Genomic DNA, 25,160 nt, shown 5'->3' with positions numbered 1-25,160 from the left:
GCCACTAGAACATATGCTACAGCTTAGATCTGTCCAACCGTTCCCAGACCAGGTCCAGCTGAAATATTAATTAGGAAATGCAATCCTCCCTACAAGAAAAAAAAATCTGGGATTTTATGGCCCAGCTTACAGGATGCTGGTGATGATTGAAACTGCATAGCCCCAGATTTTTAAAGGCTTACTACCTATAGTAAGTGTATTTATTAACAGAGAGTGATTTTGCCAAATCGGCTGTCAACGACTTCCAGATTGCTGATGTCACAAGTCCTCATTCAGAGAGGGCAGATCATTGTTTTTTTCTTGCTTCATTTTCTTCCGTGAGTCACATTGTCAATCTACTTGGAAATCCAGAGCACACATTAAATCCCCAATGGAAAAAGTGCAGGACTTCAAGATGGCAATCTAGGAGGCAGAACTGGATTATATCCCTGTAATATCAGTGGGCTGAGGTCAAGGCACTGTCTCAAGATCTTCAAGTGCTGGAACAAAAACTCAACCAAGAATAGTGGCAGAAAATGTGCATTTTGCAAGAAGTGATCCAGCAAAAGACAATGGAGATTGCATACTGTCAGAAAATTCTTCCTGATGTTTAGTCAGAATCTCCTTCTTGTTACTTGGATCCATTGAGTCCTACTCTCCAGAGCAGGAGAAAACAAGCTTGCTCCATCTTCCATGTGACAGCCTTTTAGATATTTGAAGATGGCTATCATATCTCTTCTCTTTTCCAGGCTAAGCACATCAAACTCCCTCAACCATCCTCATAAATCTTGTTTTCCACCATTTATCATCTTGCTCACCCTCCTCTGCCCACATTCCAGCTTGTCCATAACCTTTTTAAATTGTGGCACCCAGAACTGGACAGAGTATTCCAGGTGTGGTCTGACCAAGGCAGAATAGAGTGGTACTATTACTTCCCTTGATCTGGACACTATACTACTATACTTCTGTTGATTACAGTGCAAAAACTTTCAGGTTATCAGTGTTTCCTGAAAACAATTAACACAGAAAGGAATGCTAAACTTCCACTAGATTTCCAGGACTGTCTTTCCCACAATGCAAAAAGATCATGTAAAACATGGAAATTATCAGTTAAGGAAACGTCAGGAAAACAGAATAAAGTGCTGTCCGAATGTAACCTAAGAGAGCTCAGAAAAGGATATTCCAAGCCTGGGTTTTGATTGATTGCTCTCGTTTGTTGGGAGTTACGTATATTATCTAGGGACGCAGGTGGCACTGTGGGTCAAACCACTGAGCCTAGGACTTGCCGATTAGAAGGTCGGCGGTTCGAATCCCCACAATGGGGTGAGCTCCCATTGCTCGGTCCCTGCTCCTGCCAACCTAGCAGTTCGAAAGCACATCAAAGTGCAAGTAGATAAATAGGTACCGCTCTGGCGGGAAGGTAAACGGCGTTTCGGTGTGCTGCTCTGGTTCGCCAGAAGTGGCTTAGTCATGCTGGCCACATGACCCGGAAGCTGTACACCGGCTCCCTCGGCCAATAAAGCGAGATGAGCGCTACAACCCCCGAGTCGGCCATGACTGGACCTAATGACCTAATGGTCAGGGGTCCCTTTACCTTTACTTTTTATGTATATTATCTAATAGGTTTCATGAAATTATTTTGATATATTGCAATATATCCTTCAGGAATGGTGGTAACAAGAAAAAGATTTTAGCTCAAAATACTGTGATTCAAAGCAAGCTTTCAAATCACTTCATCCCTGCAGGAAAGAAGCATGCAAAGTGGGACAGCCCCACCCATCTTGAAACTCTTGCAGGGAATGAAGGAAACTAATATTGAGCAAGGCATTTTGGTATCACAGGATCAACAAGCAGTTTTAATTGATGACTACACCCATGATTTGGGCAATTTATCCCCAACTTACCAAGTGCAATTTTTAACTTCTGAAGGCAATAGGAAGCCTGATTGCAGATTTAGAGCTTCTTGCCCAGATTTAGATCTTCTGCTGCACTGTGTTTATTACAAGGGTGATTAACTGAAAAGAAATTATTGGACAAATTGGCAGCTTTAAAATTAGCACTTTCCCAATTTGACCTTGGGATATCAGACATTAGAATTAACAAGACTGTGCAAAGGGCTTTAGCTCAGATAATTTTTAACTGGTGGGTCCCCCCACTGTTGAACAGTGGGCATCACAAGAGAAGTGTAGCAGCAAAAAATCAAAAGCTGCAGAGGCTGGATCTCACATCCTTTGACTGCAAGTAAGGACTTTCTTAGAAGTTCAGAGACTTCCTCACCTTGGGCCTGATGAAACAATTCCCTCAAACTTACCTGTGAAGACTAGGAGGGCAAAACTAATTAACAAATGCCTAAATAACAATGGGAGTAAGCACCAGAAGCGGAAAAGCAAAAAGATCACAAAATATAAGAGAAGCATTAGTTCAAAGGGTAAAGTAGTAAGATTCATTTTTTACAATCTTTCTAAGTTGCTGGATAAAGATAATAAGGCTGTCAAGGTTAAGCCAAAAGCAAGGGAGATGGCATTAAGAATAAAAACTCCCTCTACTTCCAGGAAGACCTTAATGCACAGGATGCTATAAAACAGTGTTTCCCAACCTTGGGCCTCCAGCTGTTTTTGGACTACAACTCCCATCATCCCTAGCTAGCAAGACCAGTGGTCAGGGATGATGGGAATTGTAGTTCAAAAACAGCTGGAGGCCCGAGGTTGGGAAACACTGCTATAAAAGACCATATCTCACAGTGGGCTCCATTAGCATCACGAGCTATCTTTCTCTTTCATCCTAAGGAAACACCAAATAGTCCTATATAATTATCCTAAACATAAAGGATGACTAAGCCAATTTGAGGGCAAGATACATTTGGCACATCCTTTGAAGCATACTAAGCTGGATTCTATTGCTGTGAGAATTTGTTTTATGAATGACCTGATACTAGAGCAACTATAATTTGTGCTCATTATAAGTACTGTCTAGCATGCAATATTAGGAGTGCTAGAACTCCTTTAAACAAAACTGGCATTGGGATCAAATTGCACCCTCTATTTGGCCCCATATCTCAGCATCTGACACAGGAAACAGCCGTGCCCAATAAAAACCAATGATTTATGGCAATTGGACACAAGTATGAAAGGGTCGAATTTAATGTTTTATCCAATGAGAGTCTTTTCCCCAGTTCATATCACCACAAACCAAGGAGTCTGGCCATGAGATAGGGAAGCATTCTTTGAGTCTAGAATGAAGCCTTGGCACTCTTGTTAGTCAAGGATCACCTCAGCTCAGCTCACAAGGCTATGCTCAGTGCTATCTTTCCAGAGAAACTGATCATTCAGTTCTTCATCTGATTCTTTTCCATATGCCCCATCCAAGGGAACAGTGGACACATGAGAAATGGCCTTTTCAGTGATGGCCCCATCTATGGAATGCACCTCTTAGGGAGATGTGCCTGACACCGTTTCTGTTTTAAGTGCCAAGCTAATACATTCCTGTTTAGGCGGCTTTCAGTGAGTTAATGTTGCCTCTTATGGTGGTGTCCATCTTCCAGCAGGGATGCAGGTGGCGCTGTGTTAGGGACTGGGCAGAGGAGCAATGGTGGAGACCGCTTCCCCAGCCTGACCCTTACAGAGAAGATGGAGACACTTCAGATTTACAACAGGGGTTTGAGCAGGGGCAGAGGAAGGGGAGGCGCAGTGGGTGCAGGCAGCCCCGGGTGTCACCACTGAAGGGGGCGACAAAATGCCGGGCGGCACTCACCGCGGGACCTGCATCACGCCCGAGCCACGCATCTCTCCTGGGAGAAATGCGGTGGCTTGGGTGCGCAGAGGCTCCACGCTGCCCAAACGGTCCACCCGCTGCCTCCCCCCCAGCTGTAGGGCGGCTGAGTGGGAGGAGGCAGACAGACACCGGAGGCCCGGTGGTGCGCCCTTCCCCACACACCCAAGTGGCTTCCTCCGCTGCTGGGTTTGAGGGAGGTTACAGCTCAGAGGCGGATTGTCACAGCTAAAAATTGGCCGCGGTTTCTTTAATACTAAGTTAGCATGAGTCAGCGGCCTACAATGACTCATGCAACCTTTCACCAAATTATACCTGTATATATAGAGTGGTCAATGTTAGTGTTGGGTGTGGGTCGGTTGGATGGTAGAAAGCTGGTTGCGTTTGATATGTATAAAGCTGTCGGTCGTGGTTGGAGAAGACGACTTTTAAGAATAAAAACAGCATTCTACTCTTTCTTAAGGACTCTTTGTGCCAACTAAGGTCTGAGGACTAGGCAAAGGGGTAAAAAGGAGGTCAGAACCTTTTCTTTTACAAACACTGACACAGATGAGGGGGGAAAGCTGGGAAATAATGGGAGAGGAAGAAGAAGGACCAGGAGAGAGACAGCTGATGGACTCAGTGTCTTTAGAAATCATTCCAGACGCCCCCCTCCCAGAATATGGTGGGCATTAAAAGTAGGAAAACAGAGAGCTCAAAGGTGAAAGGTCCTTTCCAGCACCCGTAGCGATGACTCATGAGGAAGTAGGAGAGACGGAGGGGTGGGGTTTCACTGGGAGCAAGGCCATTACTCCAAGAGGCTGCATTTCTAAGCCTCTCTCTCTGAATATTAAACAAAAGGCATTGCTAAGAACTTTCCTTGTCTTATCCATTCCTGGCAGCCTACTGTGGGGGGATTGGATCCCCTGACGCAGGGGTCAGCCAACTTTTTCAGCAGGGGGCCACTCCACTATCCCTCAGACCTGGTGGTTGGCCAGACTGTATTTTTTGGGGGGGAAATATGAACGAATTCCTATGCCCTACAAATAACCCAGAGATGCATTTGAAATAAAAGGGCACATTCTACTCGTGTAAAAACACCAGGCAGGCCCTACAAATAACTCAGAGCTGCATTTTAAATAAAAGGACACATTCTACTCATGTAAAAACACGCTGATTCCCGGACCATCCGCGGGCCGGATTTAGAAGGGGATTGGGTCAGATCTGGCCCCCGGGCCTGAGTTTGCCTACCCATGCTCTGACGCCTGACACACACGCTGTGGTTTGAACCAACGAGCCTCTGGGGCTTGCTGATCGTAAGGTCAGCAGTTCAAATCTGAGCAATGGTGTGAGCTCCCGTTGCTCTACCCCAGCTCCTGCCTACCTAAGAGTTCAAAAGCACAAGTAGATAAATAGGTACCGCTGCGGTGGGAAGGTAAATGGCGTTTCCATGCGCTCTGGCTTCCGTCACGGTGTCCCGTTGCACCAGAAGTGGTTTAGTCATGCTGGCCACATGACCAGGAAAGCTGTCTGTGGACAAACGCTGGTTCCCTCGGCCTGAAAAGCAAGATAAGCGCCACACCCCACAGTTGCCTTTGACTAGACTTAACCGTCCAGGGGTCCTTTACCTTTACCATCTTTCATTGGAGTGGATAGAACTTGGTCGTTATTTATCTCTAGTTGGATGAATGCTTTATATACCTTGCATTGTTAGTATTCCAAAATTTCCCTCTGGTTTTATATTGCTTCTATATGCTGTATTTTATTTTTGTCAAATCATTTGTGATACTTCTTACTGTAAAAAGAGACTGGCAAATGAAATTAATATTAGTAATAGCAGCAGCAGCAGCAGCAGCTAGGTGAGGGGTAAACTATAGTTCCCAGGATTCTCCAGGTAAAGCAAAGTGCTTTAAATGTATGGTGAGAATGTGACCTTACTTCATTGATAACTTTCCCTTCCCTTTCCAATTAAAAGTAACGGCAACAAGATGTGTTTGACCAAGAACCTCAGTGGCAATATTCAGAGAAAAGGAGCCCTAAAATAATTAAGAGACTGAAAGGAAGGGTTGTGATTTGTTTTTGTTTGTTTTAATGGAGGAAAGAGTTATGCTATATTATGGTCTACATCTGAAAATAGGAAATCAGCAAGTAGGGTGGCATGAGAAAACAGAAGATTGCAACGAATATCCCTTGGTTCAGCAAGCAAGAGGGAAAATCAGGGCACCTGAACAAGCCTCAGAGCTACCGTTTTTCCTTCACAGTTCCAAAGAGTAATCATTAAGGGACAACATTACTGGTTTACAAACTTCTAGGATATTCAACTCAGTGGGGGCAGCTGGGAATAATGTGAATGCCCAGTGCACTTAAAATGCAATGCTTGTAAGTTTGGTTTCATGCATGGCCAAATATGCTGGTGTCAATGACAGGAGCTCATTCCTTGCATGGGTTCCAAGTGCTCCTCCTTGTTCAGATTTTGCCAGTATTTGAACAATGGCATGCTCATCTCTTTTTCTCATTAGCAGCAATAAGAAATCCCGAGCAGGAGAAAGCAGACGCAAGAAATCACAGGACATCTACATTGCTCAAAAAACTATTCTAAAGCACCTAAGTAAATTTAGGTCCTTTAAAAGTGGGTTAGGCACTTTGAAATTAAAGATACATTGGAACTACAATGACTTGACGCTCCACAAAACCTACTAAAATGGCTGAATTGCACAAAATTAACCCCGGTTGTGTCTGCACACTGAGCACACCTAGAACCAATCCCATACCCAAAATAGCCTGCAGTGATAACTCCTTAATTTCTTTCAACTTCTACTTTGTTGATCAAGGGATATAGTGGAAGCTGAGACCAAATAGGATGAGCGTTTGGAAAACTGAAAGCCATCACCTTGCCTTTGAATCCATCCAGATAAGTGGTTGCATAAGCTATTGCTTCTTTATAACAACATTACCATCTGCAAAGGAGATTATTTCAAGTTCAGAATTCTCCGCAGTGACCCAAAAGTGACTTGGGGCCACGGTGCACATGGGAAAAATTCCTATGTGGGTCTCATTTCTGTGCACAAAACTATCTTATGTATCCAAATATGCACAAACACCTCTGTTTGCACACGATGGACAGCCGGCATCAGTTGGGCTTCCTACTGCAGGAGACGTCATATAGGCACCTAGCACATGTGATGGCACATAAGGAAGGTACCTGAAATTTTCTCAATATAACAGTATCGGTTGTCGTATGTGAAGCTAAGACAGTGAACCAAGGAAGAATGAAAGCCCTGGGAGCCTTTGATCATGAAAACTAAGACTTGCTGGTTTCCCCCACACGTCTGGGTTACCTTTTGGCAATGTAAGCAAACGTCATGTATCTTGTACAAATATGTTTGTGGCCCCTACCAAATGTTTGCTAATTCCAATAAAAAAATCACAGAACCATGTACACAGAACAAGGCTATGGAGTAATCTCATCCAATACACCCCACCCACCCCAAAACCCTAAGGCATCATCTTTTATGCAAAAACACCCCAAATGGATGCCTGTCCCAATTGTACAGGACAACCTCCAAGAAGGCAGTTTCCTCAACTTCCCCAGGCAGCACGTCCTATTGAGGAACAATATGCATGAGTCAACGAGGCTTCTTCAAATGTGTGAATTTGAATCTGCTTTCCTGTAATTTAAACCCATTGCTTCTGGTTCTGTCATCGGTGCACTATGTGATCATCTACTTCTTCTCCCCTTCTTTCCGACATCCTTTAGGAAATGAATAATTTTGACTGCCCCTTAACCACTTTGAGATATCCCTAGAAACAATCTTCACTAACACGGTATGTGAACTTTCAAATAACAAGAACACACAAGCTTTGCAGTTTTGATTGGAAGGGGGAAATAACCTGGGTGTGCTTTATTCTAAGACTTGATAGAGGTCTATGTACCTGCCAAAGGACAAATTATACAGAGACAAGAGTTGACAAAAAAACTCAAAAGCACCTATGTGATTAAGGAACTTAGACTCCACATTTTAATTCCTAAAATAAAGCCCGAGGCATGTAGTGTTGATTCACAGTGCAATAATCCTTTCTAAACTGACTGGCTGTAGACAGCACTGGCATTCTACTATAGGAAACCAATGGGGATATTAATATCGGCTATTAACACTGATCCTATCTCGTAAATCCAGCCTGTCTGTTACCACAGCACTCAAATAAAGGTGTTCTGAGGTCAAGAGGATGTGGTGTCCAAACGAGTCTTCTATTCCAAGAGGAAAGCAGCAAAAACAATCTCTACAGCAAGCATCAGATCCATATGTAGGAAAACCAAAAAGCTGGTTTTAAATGTCATGTTTTTCAAAGTGAGAATTGATGCTGGAACCAGTTCTAAAAACTGGCTGGCTGAGCTGCAGCTGCAGCTGCAGACAATCAATCAAAGCAGCTCAGAATCAATGGGGAGGGGTGAGAATTGGAAGCAAGGGGGAGGGAAGCATGCACATAAAATGGAAAACTAGGAGCAGGTTACAAGCCTTTCTAGGCCTTTAAGATTACAAAGAAATGCGAGCCCACTTTAGTGTTTTGTCTGCAGTCAAATGTCTCCTGAATGGTTTCCAATCGGCGTACGCACCAACGACCGGTTGCGTTGTAAAATGTGGACTGCAGGCGAACAGGACGGCAAGTTCTGTGAACAAAATCAACACGGCAAACACTGACGCTTTGGGTCTTCACCTGGCGTGGCTGCTTGTCTGAATTCTGAGCTGCTCCACACTGATGCCCCCCTCAGGGGCAGAAGTAGTGTGCCCCAAAGTGAAAGGACAAAGCACTAGCAAGAACGTTAACTTTCTCCCTCAACACCAAACCGGCAGTACAGCATTCCTCACCCATTGTGAACACTGCCATGGTTCAGTTCAGGAAATGGAAACGCTTCAGGAGCAAAAGAGTTCTTGACAGAACTGCCACAGCCTCCATCAGATAAGACCCCTGTGGCCTTGCTATAGAATATATTGAATGGAGATTAGGTGGCCATGCAAACCGCCATAACAACAAAGCTGTGACTAAGGGCAGGTCAAGGTGGAAGAAGGCCTTGGGCAATTCCAGAAACAGTTACCACCAGGCCTTAAGTCACTCAAGGCAGTACTGTTTGGCCAAAAGAGTGTTGTTGTTTTTTTGAAAACAACAACAACAATAATAATGGTCACAGCAACAAATTAAGATGAGGGGTGCAACACTTATTGTCCAACTCCTATTCACTTGGTTTTGCTATGCTTTTCAGACAGAAACACTGTTTGATCCTGTGCCAGACGTGTAGGGTGGGACTTGCTCAGGTTAAGCATCCAGAAAAAGTGAAAAGTTGTGAGGGGGTTGTGGGAGATGAGCAACGAAGTGGCAATTTGTGTATGACGTGTGAGTGTTCGAGACCAAAAAAAAAAAAAAAAAAAAGGAATACTCCTGCCAGTATAAAAATGAGCAGTGCAAAACTGACTGGCCCCTGGCCCCAGCTTTGGCATCCTCATCAAGAGCTGCACCCCTCTAAGTTCCATTTTCCTTCAGGGCATCACCTTCTCTTCAGTCAAATGCATTGGCCCATGACTTACAGCCAACAGAGAGGGCACTGGCTGTAGGTCATAAGGTGACTGATTCACCATTGCTTAGTAAACAGTTAATGTGTGAGACGTATATAGATATATATCCCGCACTTCAGAATATAATTATTCATTGGGGGCATAACCAAAGCAATGGAATAAGAAGTCACCACAGCAATGTTTTTGCATCCTCTTGATGTTTGTACAAGAACAATGCTGTCTCTGGGCACCTCCTAAAGAAGGATGCAAGCCTTCTCATGCATCAGTGGGCTGCCTAACATATAAGCCAAACTCTTCATTGAAATTAAATTAGTCTTCCACCCTATACATATATATAATATTTATCTATATGGCCCATGCTTTCTCCTCCTCCGTTTCCCAGCAAAGCCCTATAAATACTAATCTTTGTAGCTTTAGCTGTTGCAGCTGTCATCACCCCCCACCCTCCAACTCTCACATAAGAACAAAATAAAAAGGGTTCTATTAAAATCAAGCACTTAACATAAATATTAAAACAATGGTAGGGGCAAAATATAACTCTACATATAGAACTTCATAACTACCGTAGCACCTATTACCATAAACGAAAGCAAATCTGGTCTGACAGGGAACATGGGGGGGGGGGACACTGATGTGACGCTAACAGAACTTTCGACTGTCCTCATTTCAATCACTCTTTTAAATTTTTGTTCGTTTACAGTTGACAACCTTATTAAAATTCATTTCACTAACCAGTTCATTCTAAGTTACTATGGTTACCAAGGAACCCTTTAAAAAATAAAAATAAAAACCTTCAAGAGGATGATGATAGGACTTTAGCAATAATAATAATATTAATAATAATAATAATTAAAAAAAACAAAAATTGGCCAGTGGCAGGTTCTCCTACTGGTTCTCCGATGAGGGCTGCCCTGCCACGTGCCCCTCCTCCTAAAGCCCACCAGTCCACAGAAGGGTAAAATCATGTACAAGTCCATTTCTCAGTTCCCCAGGATGAGTTTGACAAAAGAAGCCACGTCTGTCTCTTTGGATTCGTGCAGGGTGAAGAAACTGTGTTTCTGAAAGAGAGAGTGAGAGAGAACCAGTGAGGAGAAGGGAAAGAGAGGGGAAACATGTCAAAACCTTCCATTACACCTCTCACAGGAATCCTAGATTCCCAACACCACCACCACACACACACACATTACCTATAAAAGGACCACAGTAATTCCCAAGCGGGACGCAGGTGGTGCTGTGGGTTAAACCACAGAGCCTAGGACTTGCTGGTCAAAAGGTCGGTGGTTTGAATCCCTGCGACGGGGTGAGCTCCCGTTGCTCGGTCCCTGCTCCTGCCAACCTACCAGTTCGAAAGCACGTCAAAGTGCAAGTAGATAAATAGGTACCGCTCCGGCGGGAAGGTAAACGGCATTTCTGGTTCGCCAGAAGCGGCTTAGTCATGCTGGCCACATGACCCGGAAGCTGTCTGTGGACAAACGCCGGCTCCCTCGGCCAATAAAGCGAGATGAGCGTCGCAACCCCAGAGTCGGTCACGACTGGACCTAATGGTCAGGGGTCCCTTTACCTTTTTAATTCCCAAACAGGGTGATGATGACAGCGGGCCTTGACTCAAGGTACATTTTCCGTGGGACACATTCGGATGCAGCACCGAGCCATCAACCATGGTTAACCAGGTGAGTTTGTGCACGAGCCTCCCTTTCTCCAATGGAGAAACAAGCCATGAAATTGGTTGGCTTAGCATTACATCCCGACCACTGTCCCAGTTAGTTTTGCTGCAAACAAACCACAATAGGAAGCCAAGGTTCCCAATTGTGGCTTCTTGGGGAGGGCTGTTTTGGGTGTAATGCTAAGCCAGCCATCCTTTGGTTTGTTTTTCTGCTGGCCACAGGAAATAGCAGAGCAGGGAGCTCAAGCCCAGCTCATGCACAGACTGATTTGCTCACCCATGGTTTATGGCTTAGTGTGGCATCCAAATGCAACCAACATCTCCACAGCAAAATACAGATGTCCTCCCCACCCATGGTCAAATATAAATGAACTGGATACAATATTATTGCAAAAATGGTAATCAGCATTCCGTCAGGGCTATCAAAGAAAAGCTTACCGTGAAAAGCAATTGAGAGCTATTGGAACAATAAATAAATACCACTGAACTGGACACAACTCAGCAACAAAAACTTCCATAAAGATTTAAATGAACAAGAAAAGAAAGATTCCTAACGTCTTTCTTGTGTGGGAAGTGCTTTTCATCTCTCTCTCTCTCATTAATTATCACAATAATCCCATTAAGCGTGTATTCAATACAATTTTTACAGATAAGCAAAGCCAAGATTGAAAAAGAAGGACGTGCCCCAAAGTTAAAACTGGAAGTTCAAAGTTCAGGAAGGCTTGAAAGATGCTCCTCTGTAACCACTACAGTGGATGCAACTCAGAGAGGGTTTCCTTTGTGAGGAAAGACTTGAAAAGGTCCTCAGAAATGAACGCAGACCCACCCAATCTCTTAAAAGAGATCTCCAAAGTATTTCAGTCAATGAGCAAATGAGTTTTGAATACGAAGGCTTTGAGGGAGGGAGGGGCCACTTCTATGTGGTACGAGGTGTGACTCTCATGTATGATCTAGATCTCTTTGGCTGGCTCCTAGATTACGCATTGTAGCTGCAGTCACACCAGGGTTTAGGCGAGAGAAGAATCTATTCATCTAAATCCTGTCTCAGACTTATTTAGGGCTGACTCAAACACAAGTATGTGCATATGTATAATTATATTTCTATATTGCCCTTCATCATACGATCCCACGGCAGTGCACAGAATACAATACAGGATAAAAGCAAGTAAATAAGTACAGCGAAACGAAACATTCATAATTTATGTGCATGACACATGGTGGGGTCAGATGAAACTCCATAAATTGGCCATTATGTATGGACTGGGGTGTCTGCCAGTAATTGCTCCCCATGCAACATATATGCCACAAGAAATCATGTGTGTGGGAGCTTACTTCCATGCAATATACAACAACACAACAGTACACACAACAACACAACAGTACACCGATAGCCCTTAATTCATACTAAATGTCCGAAGTGTTGTGGTGTGTATATGCAGGAATACTCTTGTGCCACACTGTACATGTTGAAACAATAACAATGTGTAAGCCAGCCCTGTAGGAATGGGAGTGTTCCCATGCTCAGAAGAGGTGTTCCCCTGAACCCAGGCAGTGCAGAGCAGTGGGTATAGCTAACATGGTACCCCAGCATGTAAGTAGAGCATCATCTGCAAAGGGCATTGAGGGGGTGAGGGAGGGAGAAAGAGTAATACTCATTCTCTCCAGCTGGAGATGGGGCCTGGGAAAAGGTGGTCAAATATATGGGATCCTGCCACTAATATTAAGAACTTCACGGTAACCAGCCAGATGAAAATCTGAACATCAATGTCCGAAAAGAAAAAAGAAAAAAACTGTGAGGAAAATGACCACTTTTCAAACTTTCAGCCTTCTGCAATTTCCTGGCTCATAGAACTGGTTTATGTTGCAAAGGATTCTGGGGTGAAGAATTTGTCCTTGGTCACAGGCTGGACTCACGGGCCTGTCGCCCAGCCTAATGAATACCCTTTTGACCAATCTGTCTTTGAAGGAAGCTTTGCCTGCCATTAATGTTATTCTCCCAGGCGCAACCTCCCATCAGCTTCCAAGGAACCCCAGGGTTCCCCAGGACGCGTTTTGGAAACCACGGCGGTAATATAAAGCAAAGCATAAGTAAGTAAGAAAATTAGCTCTCTAGCCATGCCCGAGTCATCCTCTCATTTTCCACTTGAAACCTCAACGACGCAGGAACGCAAAAGAAGCAGCCTCAGCCTTCAAAGACAAGCAGCCCATTCCAGGACCACAATGTCTACTGCCATGGGAAAATGAAAAGGGCTAGGGGAGGAAAAGCCCAAACCACAGGACCTTACAACAATAATGTCAGCCATAAAATACCACAATGCTGAGATAGATTTCAGAGGTGATCCAATATCCTAATTCAATAGAAATGTGCAGGGCTGCCAACCAGAGCTTGGCTGAAGAACATGCCTTTCCTCACTTCCACCCAGTGTGTGCTAAAAAGCCACGTGATAAAAACACTGCTGTATGATTTGGAAGCGGGTGGAGGGATTAATTCTATAAATGCACGTATGGTGCATTTTTAAACAAGAGCCAATAAATCGAGGCCTTTCTCCACCTAAAAAGCTGTTAATGAAAGGTACATAGAATGCTGGAGTTGGAAGGGACCACTGGCTTAATCCAGTCCAATCCCTTGCAATGCAGGAATCTTTTGCCCGACGTGGGGCTTGAACCCACGACCCTACATGATAATTGTGTTATAGATCCCTTTTGCAGAAATGCCATAGGAATTAATTACACCAAAGAAAATCCCGTGTTGCAAAACAGAACACTCTGAACAACAACAAGCAACACGTCGGCTAATATTATACCGACAATATTTTTATAACACTATACTGTTTCAAAATTCATAAACAGAAGACATATAATATGTCCATGGAGTCACAAACTAATAAGAATCAAATAAATATTCCAGGAACAAGAATGGTAGGAATGGTAAGTCACTGTCAAAGATCACTGAAATGGAGTCAGAATGCCTTTCCACAGTCAATGTGCTACAAACGTGAGCTGATGGGTGCTCCAAACGTCGAAATAGGCTGCTCTGAGCACAACAGTAAGAACAGTACAGTTCTCCCAGGATAATAAACTGTTTCAATGCTAAATCTTCATCAGCAAATTAATAGTTCCCAAAGGTACATCAAATGGCCATGTATCAGCTATCACTAAAAAGTGTAGTAAGCTGGTGCCATGTCGCTTGTTGTTGTTGCTTGTTGTTGTTCATAGGAATTACTTATACAAATTTCCTTTACAAGAAAAGAAGAGGATGATGGTTCAGAAACTTACACTTGGATATCAGAACCACCATTTAGTAAGAGTCAAAACGAGGTGGCAGACTTGGGAGCAGCTCAGAATTTCATCAGCATTAAGAAAGAAATACGTACTACTATAAACGCATAAATGGATGGAAGGGTTGAAATCATTGCCAGAAGTCCCCACCTCCCTTCCCCAGGGACTTTGCAGAGGTGAGAAGGACATGGTGGTGGTTGCCACAAAAGTTTTTGGAAATTCATGCCGTCTTGCTTGATATAGTGATTTCATGGGTACAGGTCATAGAAGAGAAAGGGAACTGCAACTTCTCTACCGTAAAAATGGATCCCATGCAGTAAAAGCAGCTTGAAAATTTGTATAAAAGCCCCTTCAGAAAGAAAAACTACAGTCATCTCCCTCCAAACTGCAGTGCCTTTTTAGCAACATTTGGGTGGAAATTGCTGAAACGTCCGGGAAAAGCTCAACAACTTCTGTGTCCGGATTTTCACTTTTTGAAATATGGCAACCCAAACTGGTTCTTGAGTTTCCATCTGGCAGAAACAGTAGTGCTGATTAAGGATACTTAATGAATTTGATCTTTGAGGATTCCAGTACAAATTTACCCATTCTGCACCTCCCTGAGTAATGTGGGAGTCCCTCCCTGGGACTTAAGGCAGTCACTGGATTTCACACTGCGTAAGGTAAGCTATTGGCTCAAAACATGATTCAGATAACGTAAAAGAACGCTAACATTTGTGGGTTTCCATCTACCTGGAGGGAAAACCCAAACCAATTCTCAGGATGAGCATCCGCAACGACAAGTTGTCAGAACCAAAACTTGTGTTTTCTGCCTGTACTGCACCTGGATCTGTTGTGACTACAAACTCACCATTAGTTCAGGGTATGTTGGCCTCTCTTTGGAATTCTTCTTCAAGCTTTAAGGGGGGAGGGAAGAGAGAGAAAGGAAAATTATATGTGTGTTTCAGCCAACAGAAGCAAACAGCCAACTTGCCCGTGAAAACACAAGGAGTTATCTGTGTCCCTGTAAAGGAGGGTGATGGGACTTGCTTTGCACCAGTCTCAGCACCAAAGGACACCAGAAATGGAACCAAAGCGATGCCAACTGATGTCCACCCAAACATGTAACTAGATCATGCATGGTTCCAGCTCCCATACCTATGCATGCGGAGAGCTATGAACACAGAATCCCTCCTGCATTAATTCCCATGCTTAAACTTCCCTTAAAACTGCAGGCATTGGAGATAGATAGATAGATAGATAGATAGATAGATTCTTTATTGTCATTACACAAGTGCAACATTGCACAAGTGCAACGAAATTGGATGCCATCCCTTAAAAACAACAAAAGCAAAACAACAACAACAACCAAACAAACCACATTCCAGCCACACCCACACCCACACCCATCAAACTCCCAGGTCACACTATCGAGTTACTGCATTTAAGAAGGCCACAGCTCTTGGATAGAAACTATTTTTCAGTCTATTTGTCCTTGACTTGATGTTTCTGTATCTCCTGCCAGAAGGCAGTAGTACAAACAGACTGTGTCCCGGGTGAGATGCATCCTGCAGGATATTGTTTGCTTTCCTAAGACAACGGGAACCGTACAGTTCTTCCAAAGATGGGAGGGGATGACCAATAATCCTTTGGGCTGTGGTTATGACCTTCTGGAGCACCTTCCTCTTCCTAGCTGTACAGCTGGAGAACCAGGCACAAATACAGTATGTGAGAATGCTCTCTATGGAGCCTCGGTAGAAGGACACCAGCAGTCTCTCACTCAGATTGTTCTTCTTTAAAAGTCTGAGGAAATAAATTCTCTGCTGGGCCTTCTTCACCAGAGCAGTGGTATTTGCGCTCCAAGTCATGCCCTGATCGATAGTCACTCCCAAAAACCTGAATTCCGCCACCCTCTCCACCCGTTCCCCGTTGATATACAAGGGCTGAATGTCCGCCTTTTTTTCCCTGTAATCCACCACCAATTCCTTGGTCTTAGCCGTATTAAGAGCCAGATTGTTCTTTCCACACCAAGCACAAAGCCGCTCCACCTCGTCCCGATAGGCGGACTCATCCCCTCCTGAAATGAGCCCCACCACCGTAGTGTCATCAGCAAACTTGATGATTTTGTTGCTGGAATAAATGGCTGTACAATCATACGTATAGAGAGTATAGAGCAGGGGACTCAACACACAACCCTGTGGTGAGCCGGTGTTAAGGCTAAGGGCTGTGGACATATGTGACCCTACTCTAACCCTCTGAGAACGTTCTGACAAAAAGTCCAAAACCCAGAGACAGGTGGAGTTGGAGAGTCCAATCGCCTCTAGCTTGGACACCAGTCTATGGGGGAGGATAGTGTTAAAAGCAGAGCTAAAATCCACAAACAGCAGCCAAGAGAAGGGGCCAAGAGAAGCTGTTCTGCCCTGCTCTCTGGCAATCATGTGAGGAGCCCTTCAGGAATATCATTTGTATGGTGACTTAAGTGTGGCTGGGATTCCAAGGCAAACTCTTAATTCTACACAGCTGGTGACAAGCTGTTTCAGTGCCCTCGCCAAACGTCAGTTCCCAGTATACTTTGCAGGGCACCAGGACAAGCTGAACTGGCATAAAACCAATACTTACTTGTAGATGAGCCTCCTCAGACATTCCCACCCCCCAAAGAGATGAGCACATATAATATTCATTTATCAGCTGTACACAATACGGGGAGCTGTTCTACCTTCCCATCACCTTTGATCTCCATCACCCATTGCCAGGACAGGCCAGCTCGGCACGCTTCATCCTTTCTGCAAACAGCTATTATTACTTCAATGGGTGGCTGGGAAAGTTTGTCTGTGACTTGAACGGGTGAGGTGGAAGGGTAAAAAAGATCCATTTATTCCGGTCTCCCTGCAGCTGAAAATAGCTTTGAAGACAGGATGTAATAGCAACTCACTTCCTGGCAGAGTATTTACGGGGAAGATGCTTGGAGTGACTTGAAAAAAGATCTCCACACGTACACATGCTTTAGCAGAGAGGGGAAGGAGGTGTAAAGTGTCACACTGAGAGAAACAAAAGTGTGATCATCGGGCTATAGTAAACACACCCTCTTCTGGGATTTGCCAAGCCCAGGGGGTAGGGGGGAAGTGGAGGATGCTTACTGAAGGGATACTTCCTGCCCATCTCTCACTGCATCATCTCAGAGCTCAGGTTTACGGAAACTCTTATGCTGTGTAATATAACAAAACCCAATGATTCTTTCATGTGTGCATACACGCACACCCCATGTCTTTGCTTATCAAAACTGACAGGAGAGAGTGTGCATGTCGAAAATTGTTGGGTTGGTGTTTTTTTAAATAAACTAGCATTGAACTCTATCCAAGCTGGCCATGAGGAAATTTCGTATTCTTCTGCTAATTTATTCCTTTCCCATAAGCTTTTCATAACTTTACTATGAACCTAGGCTGCATTTTTGTAGAGTTTAAATCTATTTCTCTCTCTCTCTCTCTCTCTCTCTCACACACACACACACACAGAGAGAGAGAGAGAGAGAGAGAGGGAGGGAGGGAGGATATGGATGAGAGTAACAATAAGAAGGCAGAAAGATAGGAGTAAACTGAAGATGCAATATATAAACCGAAGATGCTAGATGGGATGATACGATGGCAAGTTTGGCCGTCTAAAAGAACATAAACTACAGTGTCAGGACTAAATGGCTCAAAAAAGGCCACTATGAAACAATGAAGTAAAACAGCACCCATTTAAATGTCACAAAAGGAACTCCATTCTTTTAGGCAGCCTGCAGGAACCAAAGACTCTACACTGCTCTATTTCAACGGTCTTTTCTCTTCTCCTCACACTCTGCCTTGGCACAATGGCGTTTCACGTCTTGCCCCAGAGAACTAAAGGACCAGAACTCTGACACACTGAGTCACTTCCCCCATAGACCACTGGGAGGTCAACATGACATTTCCTGAAAGCTACAGGAAACAGTCCTTGAGGAAAGTTCACTCAGACACATGTGCCTTAGCTCAGGAAGAAGGCAGTGGAAGTAGAGATGGCTGACGTAAAGACCAGGCTCACATATGCACCTTGCCAGATTCCCTTGAGAGCTTCTGCCTGTTTTCAAAACAATGGAGCAGCTACTTCCAGAGCAAGTATCTTGATCATGCCATTAGCAGCCAAAGGCAAGCATCTGCTGAGTAATTAAACTGACTTATTTTTTATTTATTTTTTAAAAGCAAGTAGTGGACTAAAATAATTATCCCTACCTCCTCTACAGCATTTTATAGATATTTGTGACAAATTTAAAAGGAGGGATGTGCGTCTTATACCTGTCAGCCAGACCCTTCAACCTCAATCCTGCAAAGATTTTAACCCATAAGCTGAATTCTGGAGAGAAGGTGGGGTTTAACCCACAAGCATGGGTGCTGCTCTATAAAGTAAAAGGTGATTGGCTCCTGCCCCAATGAGCTTACAATTTAAAATTTCACCCAGGGGTGAAAGTTAGCAAGTTCAGTCCAGCTACACCAGAGCTGGTCATTTGGGGCGAGCGGTGGAGCCATTTGTTGTTGTCGTTGCCACAGAACTTTAATGCATTTTAAATCTGATTTAAGTTATTGGTTGTCTTTTTCTCCTTTATTGTAGTGTGAATTCTGGCCCCAACACAGTGTTTTTGACCCTTATAGATGCAAACTTCCTTTTTACCTTTTTTTTTAAGAGTCAAAAAGGCAGCATGTAATTCTTCTTTATTTAAAAAACAAACAAACTAATAACGTAGTGCATTTGATTTATGTATTTACTGAAATAGTTTAATGGAGATGTTATTTTGTTACTGCAAACTATCCTGAAATAATTAATGAAGGGTGGTGCAGAACTAATACTTTTAAATTATGTTTATGCATTTATATGCATACGTGTGTGTGTGTATATATATATATATAACTATATACACACAGACAGATCGATATACTCCAAAATAAAAGAAATCACAGTAAAACCAGTCTACTGAAAGCTCAGTATTAAAACCAAGCAAATTCCTGGTGAGCACACAGAGGTCTTCAATGCATTTGGTTCAAACAAAAATAAACTAGGTCAGGGATAGAGGAACCTGTGGCCTTCAAACGTTGTTGGACTACAGTTCCTATCAGCCACAAGGGTCTATTTTGTGTTTCAAACTGGTTGGGTGTTTTTTAAGTGTACGCCACCTTGAGATGCTTGTTTGGAAGGTGATTAAATGTATCCACAATAGCGATAATGATCATAATCATTAATACCTGCCTGTTGGTTGTGCTGGCTGGGGCTAATGGCAGCTAGGAGTCCAACAACATCTGGAAAGCCATAGGTTCACCTCCCACCCACCCACCCTTTGACTACATGAGTCTGGGAGCAGGATCCAAAGTTAGGTAGGGGTCCCGTGGGGTTCCCGCCCCACCCCACCCCACCCAAAAAATGACTCACGCTTACCACTGTGAGGTAAAATCAACAAACTCTGCAGAGAAGGTGTCTGGGAGCTGAGGCGATGGCTCTTCCACCACCTGTTTGAGCTGCTGGAATGGCGTCCCCCAGGACTCGTACGGAAACCGCAAAATGGCCAGTTCAATCTGGGCATGGAGAGAAGATGGAGAGACATCAATATCACTTTCTTAGGTTATTTATTTTTTTAAAAAAAGAAAGGTACCTTATAAAGTACCTTTATACAGTAGTACCTCGGGTTAAGAACTTAATTCATTCCAGAGGTCTGTTCTTAACCTGAAACTGTTCTTAACCTGAGGTACCACTTTAGCTAATGTCTAAACCACTCAGTCCAAACCACTGAGCCTCTTGGGCTTGCCGATCAGAAGGTCAGCGGTTCGAATCCCCACGACGGGGTGAGCCTCCGTTGCTCGGTCCCAGCTCCTGCCAACCTAGCAGTTCGAAAGCACATCAAAGTGCAAGTAGATAAATAGGTACCGCTCCGGCAGGAAAGTAAACGGCGTTTCTGTGCGCTGCTCTGGTTCGCCAGAAGCAGCTTAGTCATGCTGGCCACATGACCCAGAAGCTGTACGCCGGCTCCCTCAGCCAGTAAAGCAAGATGAGCACCGGAACCCCAGAGTCGTCTGCGACTGGACCTAACGGTCAGGGGTCCCCTTTACCTTTACCTTATCCAAAAAGTACAGTGAGGAGACAAACACTGTTCCATTTCCCTAACAACCATAGCTTTTGCTGCCATCTGCAGGCATGGCCCCGCAATGGCACTGGACCTCCTCTTACGGCTTCTGCTCCTTCTTTTCTTTTTTCCGCTCCCCCCTTAGAAACCCTGGGCTCATTTGGCGCCTCTGGAAGGCACAGCCTGTGCAAATCCCTGGAGACGGCATGTCCCTGGGAATATTTAAAAGTAGCAGCATGTGAGGCCAGTTCAGCTGGTTTGCGCCACGTACCCACAGCCTTCCCTGGAGAATGCAGAATGCCAAGGGAGGGTATGCTCTCTGTCCTCTCCCTCTCCGTTCCCTACCCACAGGGGCTGTTGCAACCAGAGGGGACTCATCGTTCCCTGGAGAATGATTCCAGCTTGCCAAAAGAAGCTGTCGGTTTGCTCTGAATGCTCTGATTCCCTGAAGCAGGCGTGGTGCCAGTTGAGCGAGTATGGAGACAGATTATGACTGCAGGGCACCAGGTTTCTTCCAGATAAACAACCTACACATGCACACTGATGCCTAGCTGCATTAGCATTTATCGGAAGCACTGTTTTAAAAGAGGCTGCGGAACGCTTGTACGTTCTGAAATTCACCTGCCTACCCAAACTAGTCTGTTTTGGCTTGTTGTTTTTTAAGGAAGCCAGTCCCGATTTTAAAAATCGATCAGTCCCAAGGATGCTCAAAGCCGCTGACTTGGTTGTTCTAGAGAAAAGGCTGCCGCTGGCATACAAGCTGACACTACATCCGGAAATCTAGGCGTCTCTCCTGGCAACCTGCTTTCCTTCTGACCTGTTTCTGCCTATGGTTCTTAGCACAATTCATCTGATGTCTCTTGAACGTTGTCAAGAGAAGCTCGGATACCCACACAAAGTGAAAACACTCCTTTGTGGGGGAAAATTAGGACCTCTGCAAACAAAACGAGAAGGCACAGCTTCAGGTCTGCAAGAGTTCAGCTGGAGAAGGGGGGAGGGGGAAGCGAAATTGACGATGGAAAGCAAAGCAGGACAAGAAAGTAAAATCCACCTATGCAGCTTTTCAACATTAAAACTCCACCGCGTTTTTGGCTTTAAACCCGCCAATAAATCCAGAAAGGAAAAAAGTGAACTGCTCCAATGAAGCATTTCTTCATGCCAGTGGCTCTCAAAATGCATTTTGGGGGGCAGTCTCCAAGTTTTCAAGAAGTGTATTTGGGGGGCAAGTTTCCTCAAAAGTCTGCTTACTTGCAAGTACAGATCACCCTGGCGATCGGTGACAACTTGAGGCATTGTGTTTGTGCCATGGCACACTCTCAAATCACATGTGGTGGTGATAAGGCTCAATAGGCCTGTATCCCACCTGAAAGGAAGGCATGCCCTAGAACCATCTCCCCCCCCCCCCATCTCTCTTGCCTAGACAACATCTCCCATCAGTCGCAGCCAGCATGGGGAATTGTCAGGGATGATGGGATTTGTAGTCCAAAACACGTGGTGGGTTGGTGAAGGATGTTCACATTCCCCACAGTTTTCTGCAACATGTCTTCCCCAGTAGACTGTGGCAAGGAAAGGGGTCCCTTAAAAAGAAAAAGGCTGAAAACCACGCTATATGCCTTATCTGTAATAGTGATCTCTGTCACGCACTCACTCACTCTCTCTCTCTCTCTCTCTCTCTCTCTCTCTCACACACACACACACACACACACATACCTGCCAGATAAATACAGTGGTACCTCAGGTTAAGTACTTAATTCATTCTGGAGGTTCATACTTAACCTGAAACTGTTCTTAGCCTGAAGCTCCACTTTAGCTAATGGGGCCTCCCACTGCCACTGCGCCACCGGAGCACGATTTCTGTTCTCATCCTGAAGCAAAGTTCTTAACCCGAGGTACTATTTCTGGGTTAGCGGAGTCTGTAACCTGAAGCGTCTGTAACCCGAGGTACCACTGTATATGGCATACAATGGAATACTAAAATGCACACATTTAGACTAAGAGTCATGGGTCTTGTTTCTGAAAAAAGGTTGACGATTACTGTTCTGGACTTCCTATAAACTCCAACCGCCAGTATTAGTCCAGTATTAACACAACCTTCACAGAGTTACTCACAGCTCTTTACAGCCTCAATAAAATAACAGAATCATGGAGTTGTAGAGTTGGAAGAGACCCCAAGGTAGGTTGCCTAGTCCAACCTCATGCAATGCAGAAATTTCAGCTAAACCATCCATGACAGACACCCATGTAGAGGCAGAAGCAGTCAAACCACATTCCCCACCCCCACCCCAAAAAATCAAGATGTTTCTCCTGCTCTCCCGTAACCCCCGTGACCGCAGTGGGCTCTGCTAAGTACAGTGGCGAACTTAAAACAGTGAAATTGTTAATCTTTCCTCTCACAGAATGTTCCGCATTTAAACATGGACACATTTCGAGCTCACCATGTCTTCACTGTATTGAAGGCTAAAGGCCTGAGCTATATTCAGGCATTTTATTAATCGCAATCAGCCACAGATTGCAAAATATTTTACATGTGGAACAAGGCCAAATGGACAAAACTCTCTTCAGTAGACACAGTCCATCAGGCCTTCCTGTGTAAACTCTTACCATAGTGATTCCCAGACTCCAAATATCGGATTTGACGCTGTATCCCTTTTGGTTTAGTTCTGGGTTGATTCTTTCAGGCTAGGGTGGGGGGAGGAAGAGACAGAACACAAAGAGTATTATATTTAGGTGCCCAAGTTGTAAATCCCTCAGCTGATGGGGGAAGAAGACTCTCTCGACTTTCTGTATGCATGCAAATGAATGAAGGTGTATGCAGTGTGTAACTCCAGTCAGATATTCCCTTAGGCTTTGAAGCGATTTCAAAGGGAACGTCTTTCTGTCTTAATCTGATTTTTGTTAAGAGCAGGGGTGTAGGAAGGGGGAGCGGTCCGCCCTGGGTGCCATCATGGAGTGGGGTGACAAATTATCAAGGAACAATTACTGCCCTATTAGGGCAGTTCATAAAATACTTTTTTTAAAAAAATGCCTGATCCAAAGGTCTTATCTTACTACACTAGGGATTATATAGCTATATCTGAAATTTCATGCATATCAGTTAATATCTTGACCCTCCTCCACAAAAATAACTGTTTACTTGGCCATTTTCGTATGTCGTGAAAGCTGAAATTTCAATTCAGTGGAGCCAAAACACAATCCATCCTGTAGATTTAAGTATCTGTCCATAGTCGCCTACTTGTTATCTGGGGCCCAGAATCCACATTCCTTTGTAAGAAAATATGAAATAATGTAAAACCATTTTTGCAGGCAAAAAAAAAAAAAAAAAAAATCAATTGGGGGGTGACAAGAAATTTTCCACACTGGGTACCACCTGACCTTCCTACGCCTCTGGTTAAAAGTAGCCTTCCCCAACTTGGTGCCCTCCAGATGTTTGGGACTGAAGCTCTTATCAGCCAAACTTGGGAGGATATCACATTCAGGGAAGGCTAGTTAAGATGATGTGCTTGGTTAATCTTCAATATCATAACAGGGAGCACTATAATGCATTTGGGAGCCAGTCAACTAAAAACACATCGCTGGTGATGAAATAAGTCTGGATGGCAAAAAGAATCAAAATGTGCTGGTTCCCTAGCTACCATCACCCCACTAAACCTTCATCACGCTCTGCCATCTTTCATCATCATCATCATTTTATTATTGTACCCCTCTGGGCAGCTTCCAGTGTCTAAAAACGTAATAAAACAGTAAACACTTCCCTATACAGGCCTGCCTTCAGATGTCTTCTAAAGGTTGTATAGTTATTTATTTCCTTGACATCTGATGGGAGGGAGTTCCACAGGATGGGCACCACTACCGAGAAGGCCCTCTGCCTGCATCTCCCATAAGATTATATAGATATATAGATATAATTTCATCACAAGCGATTTTAATTAAAGAGTCAATGAAAGTGTAAACAAACTGGGTGAAACATAATTTGAAATGCTGTTGCCACACTGGCCCCGGGAGATGGAGGAGCCCAGTTTGCTTAAGAACACAAGCAGAGCTCAGAAAAGGACAAGCTAAACCAATAAAAAATGAACCCACAAAATATCTTCTTAGTTTCAGTCTTTGTGTGCAACACCTGCAAGTACAGAGGCAGACAGTCCATCTAAACCAGGCATGGCTAAACTTGGCCTGCCAGCTGTTTTGGGACTACAGTTCCCATCATCCTTGACCACTGGTCCTGTTAGCTAGGGATGATGGGAGTTGTAGTCCCAAAACAGCTGGAGGGCCTAAACAGTCTTGCAATAGTGGGGCGGAATTTAACATCACACTCTCCTGAGAGTTCTGTCAGTGAAAGCCGTTTGGCTTGCCAGACAGAATGATCCCCCCTCTCCTTCCAGTACATGCAGGTCTGGGGATTCTCTCCCCTGGCCAATTTCAGCAATTGGGGGGGTGGGGGCAGACCCCATTGCACAAGTGGAAGCCCTTCTGCAAAGCAGAAATACTGAAATACAAAATCCATTGAAGTTGAAAAGTGTCCCCAGATTCATTGAAAAAAATCTGGTAACCTGAACTTACTGCCATGTAAGGCTTGCAGCCAGCATCCATTGTCTTGGCCACGGAGTCAACGAGGTAACCACTGATTCCAAAGTCACACATTTTCACCTGTCCCAGTGTGTTGATCAGTACGTTTGAGGGCTTGACATCTGCAAGGTGAAATGCACAGGAAGCAGGTTGCTTGCAGTAGCGTTACAGCAGAAATGGAAGAGGACAAACATGAGCCACCAGAGGGCACCAGCATACATTTCACTTGTCATCTTGAGAACCACAGGAGATAAGA

The 25,160-nt window shown here is 44.3% G+C and overlaps 1 protein-coding gene and 1 long non-coding RNA gene across 4 annotated transcripts in view; one reads left to right on the top strand and one right to left on the bottom strand.

Moving 5' to 3' along the window:
- The window catches only part of LOC309335143, a 36,364-nt gene that overhangs the window by 5,544 nt on the left and 5,660 nt on the right, over positions 1–25,160 (top strand). The gene's annotated exons all lie outside the window — the stretch shown is intronic.
- MAP2K6 (mitogen-activated protein kinase kinase 6) overlaps positions 7,594–25,160 on the bottom strand; it is an 82,543-nt gene continuing 64,976 nt past the window's right edge. For all 3 annotated transcript variants that reach the window (XM_081849883.1, XM_081849884.1, XM_081849882.1), the window contains exons 8-12: positions 24,899–25,026; positions 22,943–23,020; positions 19,660–19,796; positions 15,089–15,134; positions 7,594–10,354 (exon numbers count right to left, since the gene is read on the bottom strand). In XM_081849883.1, the coding sequence (XP_081706009.1) occupies positions 10,277–10,354; positions 15,089–15,134; positions 19,660–19,796; positions 22,943–23,020; positions 24,899–25,026 (467 nt within the window). In that variant the 3' untranslated portion in view covers positions 7,594–10,276. The remainder of the gene's footprint in view (positions 10,355–15,088; positions 15,135–19,659; positions 19,797–22,942; positions 23,021–24,898; positions 25,027–25,160) is intronic.

The sequence above is a fragment of the Podarcis erhardii genome (genome assembly GCF_964252035.2).
Source record: "Podarcis erhardii genome assembly, chromosome: 2".
Lineage (NCBI taxonomy): Eukaryota > Metazoa > Chordata > Lepidosauria > Squamata > Lacertidae > Podarcis > Podarcis erhardii.
This window is presented reverse-complemented; position numbering and strand designations above follow the sequence as displayed.